Source organism: Coloeus monedula (genome assembly GCF_965178545.1).
Source record: "Coloeus monedula genome assembly, chromosome: 33".
Classification (NCBI taxonomy): domain Eukaryota; kingdom Metazoa; phylum Chordata; class Aves; order Passeriformes; family Corvidae; genus Coloeus; species Coloeus monedula.
The window spans coordinates 1,177,601-1,186,744 of NC_138813.1; the positions used below are offsets into that span (position 1 = coordinate 1,177,601).

General features: G+C 54.6%; 1 protein-coding gene across 1 annotated transcript; it reads left to right on the plus strand.

Moving 5' to 3' along the window:
• Nucleotides 1–256: 256 nt before the first annotated feature.
• LOC309583829 (serine/threonine-protein kinase PAK 3-like) lies at nucleotides 257–8,410 on the plus strand (the record flags this gene model as incomplete). The annotated part of the gene is made up of 10 exons (XM_082299656.1): nucleotides 257–261; nucleotides 910–1,022; nucleotides 1,896–2,465; nucleotides 2,692–2,755; nucleotides 3,585–3,633; nucleotides 4,657–4,766; nucleotides 5,532–5,649; nucleotides 6,037–6,136; nucleotides 6,556–6,752; nucleotides 7,657–8,410. The coding sequence occupies 10 exons, from the start codon at nucleotides 257–259 to the stop codon at nucleotides 8,020–8,022; spliced, it is 1,692 nt and encodes a 563-aa protein (XP_082155782.1). The 3' UTR covers nucleotides 8,023–8,410.
• Between the last annotated feature and the right edge of the window lie 734 nt (nucleotides 8,411–9,144).

A 9,144-nucleotide genomic window follows, 5' to 3' on the forward strand; every position in this document is an offset into this window, starting at 1 on the left:
ACTCAGGGCAGCGGAAGGGCCTCTCCTCTGTGTGTATTGGCTGATGTAAGGGGAGATGATTCCCCCCAAGGGGCTCAGCTTTAGCGTCCTGAAAGATCCAAACATACACACAGAAAAAAATCCTCCCAGGACACTAAAAGATATTTGGGGCTCGGTTCTGGAATCTGCCAGCTCCAAACACTCCCCAATAAAAAAACCCTCTCAGGGACCCCCTAATAGATTTGGGACGAGCTCCCCCTCCCCAGCCACCTGCAGGATGCCGTGGGGGGACGCTCCCGGGGCCGGGAGTGCTGCGGACACAGCGGGCACTGGAACCTCCTGCTTCTCCTTCTATTCCTGTTCCTGCTCCTGCTCCTCCTTTTCCTCCTTTTCCTCTCTCCTCCACCTCCTGCTGTTCTCCTCCTTCCTTATCCCGCCTCCTCCCCAGTTCCTGCTTTCTGTACATTTAGAGTGGAGAACTTTGCTTGTTTTTAGAACTAGAACAGAGATCCCAGAAGGAACAATCCTTGCTGGTTTTAGTCAGCAGCATCAGTGACTAAAGGTCGTGATTCCTTTGTTTTGGTCCTGTCCTCGTTCCTCCTCAGTGTTCAGGCTTGGCTATGGGCTGTCCTTGTGTGCTGCATTTTCTGGGTTCCTCTTGGATCCTTTGAGCAACAGGCTGTGCCCCGGGAGGATCCTTTGTGCTCCTTTGTGACAGAGGAGAACCTTCCAGGCGGTCCTTGCGTGAGCTGCTGCTGTGATGTCACGGGAACGCTGCCGCGTCCTCGCCGTGTTCCCGTTGCTGTGGGGCACGGAGCCCTCAGTGTCCAGAGCGGCTCTGGGCACCCGCTGCTTGCCGGAGGATCCTCCTGCCCGAGGCATTCTCAGCAGCCAGCCCAGCCCCTGACGGGTGTCCTTCTGTGCTTGCAGGGGTACAGTCTGCGACGTGTGCAGCACGGCCAAAATGATCCAGCAAGCGGTTGCTGCAGTTTGCACTCTGTACTCTGTGGCTTATTCGGGCTATTTTTTAGCCCACTTGGCACGTAAGTCGAGGTTTTCCCTGGGTGCAGCATCGGTGCCTTCGGGCTTGCTGGGTGCTTTCTGTTCTCCCACTGGAACTGAGCTGCCTTTGTAACCAAATTGCCATTAAGACACCGTTGGTTTGGGAGAGCTCCTGCCAGCAGCTGCAGCTGAAAAAGGGGGTGTCTGCAGCCAGCGGGGCATGCACAGCATTTGCAATGGAGCCGGGGGGGTTCTGTTCCCTCAAGCGCAGAGTCTGTGCCAGCGGAGCCTGCAACTCCCTCCGGTGGCTGCTCCAGCCAAGAGCTGACACAGCCCAGGATTCTGTGCTGTTCTCTTGCTTGCTGTGCGAAGGGACTGTGGCTCCTGGAGGGATGTTGTGGAAGCAAAATGCTCTCTCGGGGTTGCCTTGCTCCGTGGGAGTTCCCACCACGGGCAGGTTTTTCCTAACAGCATCTGGTTCGTGTTCCCTGTCCCGTTGCAGGGCACCTCACGCGTGGATCCCGAGCAGCTCCTCCTTCGGTGAGTGGGAAAGGAACCTTTGGTGGTCGGAACTGTGCAGAGAGTTGTGAGCTTGGCGTGTGGCAGTCGAGCGCCAGCCTGGGAGGCTGAAGGAAAGTTCCTGCCAGTGTCTTTGCAGCAGCAGCAGCAGCAGCAGCAAAGGGATCCCTGGCACTTTTCTCCTTCTCTGCTGAAGAGCTTTTGAAGAGCTGCAGGTCTGGTTTTGCAGGCAGAAGATTGCTTGCTGGCTTTAGCCACGGTGGAATATGGAATGCCCAGCAATAAGTGGCAATGTCGACTTTAGCCCATTCCTAGTCTGAACAGCTCCGAATCCCATTTCTGCTTAGTGCAGCTGGATGTGTAGCTGAGGATAAATAAGGCGATAACTGAGATAGAACTTCCCATCCCTCACGCTACCATCTGTCCACAGGGCACAAAAGCAGCATCAGCTCCTCCTCTGGCTCCCTCTGCTTCCAAAGAGGAGGCCAAAGAGGAGGAAGACAGCAGTGAACTTCCCCCCATTCTGGGGGATGATGGTGAACCTCCCTCTGTCCCGGGAGATGAGGGCAAACATCCCACGGGTTGGGAATACAACAGTGAGGCTCCTGTGGTGTGGGGCGAGGATGGTGGACATCACCCGGTGTGGGACGAGGACAGCGAGGCTCCAGCAGCATGGGACAAGGACGACGGACATCTCCCAGCATGGGACGAGGACAGAGGACATCCTGTGATTTGGGAAGAGGAGGCTGCAATTCTCCCGGCATGGGAAGAGGATGGCAAACATCCTGTGGCTTGGAAAGAAGACCAGGAACCCGTTGCATTTTGGGAAGAGGATGGGGAACCTCCCTCTGCTTGGGAAGAGGACACTGAAGCTCCCTGTGCTGCGGGATCCTGGGCTGAACATTCTGACAGCAGCACAGCCCTGCAGCCAGAGGGCAGAGAGGAGTGGTGCCTGATGCAGCTGAGTACGTCCGCTCTGCTGCTGTGTGCCAGAGCAGGGTGCTGCGTGTGTGTCTCAGCATCAGCTGCACCCAGGCTTGCTCTGCAGCTGAATGTCACAGAGTCATTTATTGTCCTTGCCCAGCTGAGACCAAGGGGCTCCCGGCCCCAGGGAGTGGGGCTGCATTTTGGCCCTGCTGCAAGGCGGGGTCTCCGTGTGGGAGGGAGCGTCTTCCATGTGGTTTCTTTCAGGGAGCACCGTGAGCGTGGGGGAGCCTGCCGAGAAATACCTGGAACTGGAGCAGATCGGCCAAGGGTAAGTGCACGGCAGTTACTTCTGCACAAGCAGGGGCCAGGTATTTGCTGGTGCAAGATCAAGTGAGAAGCCAGGCAAGCTGCAAACAGCTTCAGACGCTGGGGCACGATGCTGCTGTCTCTCAGTGCTGATCAGAATTGGTAACTGTGGTCAGAAGGCACCGTCAAAAGCCCCTGAGGCTGGCAGTGTCCTGCCTGCAGCAAGGAGCAGGACCTGGAAGATCTTCTGTCCCTGGAATTTGATTGCCTGAAAGAGCAGCTCACCATCTGGTGACTGTCAGAAAACAGTTCCAAGAAGATTCCTTTCAAGTATTTTGTTTCCAAAAATATCCACCGGTCAGGATTATCTACATAACGGTTTAGAAACAGAAACCAGAGATGAACTAATAAGCGCTCTTTTCAGCACAGGTAGTAAACCCCGTACATTCAGTAACAGGCACAGAGCTGCTGCACTCGAGGGGAAAATGCATCAGCTGCCTGATGGCAGGGCCCTTGTGGATCCTGCAGCTCATAGGCAGGAGATGGAAAAGGATGAAATACATTCTTTTCCAGTTCTTTAGACACCCGCTCCCACCCTAGGTTTTGGACTAAAGTAATTCAGCGTGGACATTTGGGATTTGCTCCAGCCCTTTTCCTTCGTGTTGGGCCTCAGTTTCCTCTCGCACACCTTGCGTGGCACAGGGCTGGTGGCTGCTGCGCTGCTGTTTGAAGGGTCGATGCACCCAGGTGTTTTGTAAAGGCTGCAGGCAGCAGAGATCTCCTGTCTGGGCTGGCTTTCACTCCCAGGGCCTAAAGCGCTGCTTCTTTCTTCTCTGCTGTTCTGTCTCCAGGGCTTTCGGAACCATTTATAAAGGACTCGACAGGGCCACTGGAGGAGAGGTCAGTGTCACCACGCCCAGCGCATTGGGCAGCTCTCGAGGGCTTTCCCCTCTGCTGGGAGCTGTGGCTGCAGCTTTGGGGGGCCAGCAGAGCTTTCCTGCACAGGCTGTTCCTCTGAAGGCACAGCAGTGTCAGCCTGCAGAGCACGGCTGGGACAGACTTGAGCCTTCTGAAGTGCCCAAAGGAATGCAAGGAGGGCAGCGGTGTCTGTCAGAGCAGGGCACGCTGGCTTGGTCTTCATATCTGAAAACATCAGTGCATCAGCTGGTGGAGGCTGAGGCCTAATTTATCTTCATCCCAGCCTCGGACAGGAACACCGTTTAGCAGTTTTTCCATCCTGTGCTTCATCTTCAAAGGATACCTCAAGACCTAATTAAGGAGCGATCCTGCTTGGCATCAGTTTGGGGTTTTAGTCCTACTGCAGCTGTTCCCAGAGAGAGGGAGAGGAATGAGAAGATGGATGTGCAGAGCAAAGCTCTCCCCTAAACCCTGCAGCTGTGTTTGGGTCTGGTGTGAGTGACAGCCTGTGACAGGGATCATCTGAGCAACGTTTGTGCGTGTTTGCTCTGTTGTGCAATCCCAAAGAGAGCAGTTGCATTTGAAATCATGACCAAATCCCACAGGATTGCTAAAGGGTTCCCGGCTGTTTTGCTCTGTTGTCGCAGAACCAGAATTACTTGCTGCTTGCAAAATGTGTTTGAATGATAATGAGAGTGGTGGTAAACTAGGGCTGTTTGAGAAGACTGCAGGTGCAGAGAATGTTGTGAGAGCTTTGAGGCTGAGAGCTGAGGGACCATTTCTGCAGAGCTTCCAAGGCCAAATGTCTCTGGTCCTGTGTCCTGTAAGCAGCCCCGCAGCAAGCAGAGAAATGGGCTGTGGGAATGTCACTTGCTGAGCCCGGGTGTCCCATCCCAAGGCAGTTTGGCACAGCCCGGCTCCGTCGCTCCACAAAGACTCGCTCTGTGTTTGCTGCGGCCTCCTGCCCCAGACTCCTCCAGTTCAAGGGCCCAAATGTCCTTTCAGGTGGCCATAAAGAAAATGAGTCTCAGAGGGCAGAACGGGGAACGAGCTGTGAATGAGATCCTGGTCCTGAAGGACAAGAAGAACCCCAACATTGTCAGCTCTTTGGACAGGTGAGTGCTTCAGCTCTTATCCCGTGCACAGGCCCTGCCTTAATCTCTCCTGGCATCCGCAGTCTGTAGCCTGTTTTGAAAAAGCCTCACCCGGCCGTAGCTTCCCAAAACAACAGCCTGTCAGTTCACTCCCTCCGTGTGCTTTTGTTGCTTTGGTTTGGTTTTCACTTCAAGCTGACCCCATTTCCTGGGTCTTACAACAAGAGCTGATAAACCCTGTCAGAAATTATTTCCCTTGGCTTCTCCTTCCCAACTCTTTTCCATTGCTGCAGATGCCAGGAAGACCAGGTTCTTGTTTCCAGAAACGCCTCAGGTGCCCATTTTGCAATGGCCTTGCCTGTTTCTGAAGGGACTTTCTGCAAGGTTTTCCAAACACTTGACCACTTTTGTCCTAAGTGCCGCACGGCCTCCTGCCCTGGATGACTCTGGAAGTTGTGTTGCCTTGTTCTGGAGGGAATGGTGGAACTGCTGAGTTCAGATGCTGAACCAGCTGGGGGCAAGTGTTGTGGTTCCACATTGATCTGGGCTGTTGCTAAACTGCATTTTTCACTTGCTTGCCATCTAAGGCCTCTCCTTTCCCACAGGCGTCTCCTTCTCCTTTAGACTGTGCAGATCCCAAGGACTGTGCAGCCTGGCAGGAATGTCTCTGCATTGGATTCTGTCCTCATTTACAAGTGACCTGGAAACAAAACTCCACTCGAGGCTTTTCCATCGGGGAATTGAGCAGTGCACGTTCATCTCCATGCCATTGTTTGCCTCTTCCAGCTTCCTTGTTGATGAAGATCTCTGGCTGGTGATGGAATACATGGATGGAGGAACTTTGCAGGACGTTGTCAGACAGACACGCATGGCTGAAGGAGAGATGGCAGCTGTCAGTCGGGAGGTGAGGGATCCTGCTCGTGCTTCCCATGGCTTGGACACAATGCTCCTTCCAAGCAGGGCCTGAGAACAGGAGTGGCTCCATGCTCAGAGCTTTGTTTCTGTGTTGTTTTTATGAGCTGGAGAAGAAAGAGCCTCTGAAGTGAACGGCGTGCCAGTGTCACTGCACTTCCACTCTGCTCTTTCCTGCTGTTGTGGGACTCTCTGTCTTTTTTGATTTGATTTGCTGTTCTCAGCTTTGCCTTGAACCATTTGCCTGGAGCTTGTCTGCACTGCACTCCTGGCCTGTCACAGCAAAGCTGCTGCTGGCAGAATTCTAAACTGTCCTTTCTTGTGTGATTGTGTATTCCAGCCATCGATCTCCACCCTCGTGTTTCTTGTTCTTTCTCAGTGTCTGCAGGGCCTGGATTTCCTCCACTCGAACTGGGTGATCCACAGAGATCTGAAGAGCTCCAACATCCTTCTGGCAACGGACGGCTCTGTCAAGCTGGGTGGGTGTTCGTGGTCAGGCACGGCGCTCCCGGGCTGCGGGTGTGGGGCTGCTTCCCAGTGACGGCCAGAGCCCCACAAGTGCTGCTGGTGGCGGTGCCCGGCCCCTGCTGGCAGCTGAGAGCGGCTGCCCCATGCAGAGAGCTCAGGAGAGGAGCAGGGTGTCAGCAGTGGCTTTGCTCTGGGTATGGCCCTTGCAGAGGGGCGGGAGTTGGAATCTGAAGCTTCAAGGGAATCACTAAAAGCCACTGCATGAAAGCTGAGGGTTCCTTTAAGGGTCCACTTCCATCTTGCCTTGGCTACAGCCCTGAGGACTCTTCCAGCTGGATTCAGCACTGCATTCTCAGACTGAGTGTGGGCAATCTTTGTGCTTGGTTTCCTCATTCCAGCTGCCTTTGACAGTGTTTGTTTCTGTCCTCAGCTGATTTTGGCCTCTGCGCTCAGCTGAGCCCTGAGCAGGAGCAGCGCAGCTCCATGGTGGGCACTGCTCACTGGATGGCCCCAGAGGTTGTGACCAGTTCTCCTTATGGCCCCAAGGTGGACATCTGGTCCTTGGGCATTGTGACCATCGAGATGGTGGAAGGAGAACCTCCTTACTTCGAGCACACGGCGGCCATGGTAAGAGGCAAATTTCCCAGAGTTTGCAGAGGCCTGTGAGCACAGAGGGACCCCGCCCTGGGAGGAGCAGCCGGAGGGCTCTGCCCTTCGGGAAGGGAATTCCCAGAGGATTGGAGCCTGAGCACAGACCAATATTCTGCAGTCTCCAGAATTTGCTGTAGGTTTTAAGGTGTTGCAGCTCTTCTGTCTGTGAGGATGACCTGAAAACATGAAGCCAGAGCATCAGCTCTAATCTTCTCTTGCAGAAAACCCCAGACCAACCCCAAAACCCACACCCAAAGCCAACAAATTTTCTGAAGGAGTTTCTGAAAGAGGTTCTGTGAGATGAACTCCCCCTGACTCTTCTCACTGGGGAACTTGTCTAAAACATGAAGATGATTGTTTAACATCCCCATAGTCTAACATATTTCTTTCCTAGCCCAAGCTACTTTCTCCATGTCACCAAGCCTGAGCTTTCAGCAACCCAAACCTCAGGTTTCTTGCCTGGCAGTTTCTGGGATGGAACATCATGAATGCATTTACTTGAGTGTCAGTGGCACTGCAGGGATGCCTTTGATGTAAGAATCCTTGGAAATAACACAAGCAGACTCTTGCAAATGGCCTGTAAAGCTGGTGTCCGTATTTGGAGAAGCAAAATGGGCTATTTCTGATGGAGGTTCCAACTAACAAAGTCAGCCAATGACATTGGCTCTCAAGGCAAGATCATCTGGATGTTGGAATGGCTGTGGCTGCAGCAGTGTTTGGCTTTTTTGGTTGGCATAGAAAAATGAGCTCTGAGCAGCATCTCTGCCAGGGAGGAAACTGTCCCCAGAGACTGGGGCTGAGAAACTGGGGTCGCTGTGAGCACTCGTGGGTGTGAAGGAAGCTGGCAGAGCTTTTTCAGAAGTGTTTGCTTTTCGCGCAGGCTCGCTGTCTGATCCGGCAGAACGGGACCCCGCAGCTGCAGGAGCCCAGGCGCCTGTCGGCTCTGCTGCGGGACTTCCTGGAGTGCAGCCTGGAGCCGGACGAGGAGCAGCGCTGGTCTGCCCAGGAGCTGCTGCAGGTGGATGCGAAGCGGCTGCAGGGGAAAGAGCAGCGCGAGGGAGGGGTTTTCTCGTGGGGCCCCCCTCCAATAGTCTCCGGTCTCGCTGCTTTGCACATGCAAAGCCAGCAGAATCCTCGCCTGGTTTGGCTTGGCAGGGTCCTTTGCAGGTCATCTGGACCAGGTGCCCCGCAAGGAGCAGGGACATCTTCAAGCAGATCAGGTGGCTCAGAGCCCTGCCTGACCTGAGCCTGGATGTTTCCAGGGAGGAGGCACCTCCCACATCTCTGGGCACCCTCTGCCCGTGTTTCCCCACTCTTCTGATTAAAAAATTCTGCCTCACATCTAATCTGAGCCTGCTTCCCTCTCCTGAGTTTCAAACCATTCCCCTTTGTCCTGGTGCAACAGAGCCTGTGAGGAACTTGACTTGGGAAAGTAACAGTTCATTTCTTTCTTTTTCATCCTTTGGGCAGCACCCATTTTTATCATCAGCCAAGCCTCTCTCCAGCCTGAGCCCTCTGATCACCACAGCAAAGCAATTGAGGGAGCAGCGGAGGACCTGAAGCACCTGGGGACAGCTTTTCGTTACAGTAGTTAGAACAAGTGGATAGTTATGGTAGTTAGCACTGCTAGTTAGTTATGGTGGTTAGGACAGCCTGGTAGTTCTGGCAGTTTTTTGAATAAAAACTCTGTTAAACCTCAAATCCCTTGATGTGTCCCTTCCTTGTCCCCCTATGACTCAGCTGCCCGGAGCAATGCGAGGGGAGAGCGGGCCCAGCCTTGCCCAGAGCTGAGCCCCAACAGAGCCCCGGCAGAGCCCAGAACAGCCTCAGCATCGGCAGAGTCAGCCTGGAAGGAGGCGCCTGGAGCCTTCTCGACTGCAGCCGACTCTTGTTTACAAACCGCATGGGGTGGGAAATGCCACTGGTTCTGCCAGAGGCCAGAGGGGGCCCGGGGAAGGCCCAAATGCGAGGGACAAAAACCTGCCCAGTGCTGAGAAAAACCACGCCTTTTTCCCCTCTCACATCGGCCAAAACATTGAATCCTAAACCAAGTCAAACGGGGCAGGGGAGGGGCCCAGGCCCTTCCGCCCCTGCAAACCAAAGCGTCCCTTGCATGGCTCTGAGCCCCGGCGCAGGTGGCCCCGCGGGCGTTGGTTTCTGTCGGGCTCGCTGCCGCCAGCCCAGACCCAGCCCGGGACAGGGCGGGCGCTGGAGGCTGCAGGCAGGGAGATGCGATCCCGGGACACGCATTCGGTGGCACCTGCGAGCGCAAGCAGGGGAGGGGCTCCGGCAGTGAGAGGGGGGAAAGGAATAAGGTGAATGTGACTTAAACAAACAAAGCCCGTGAATCTGCGTTAGATAGGGCCAG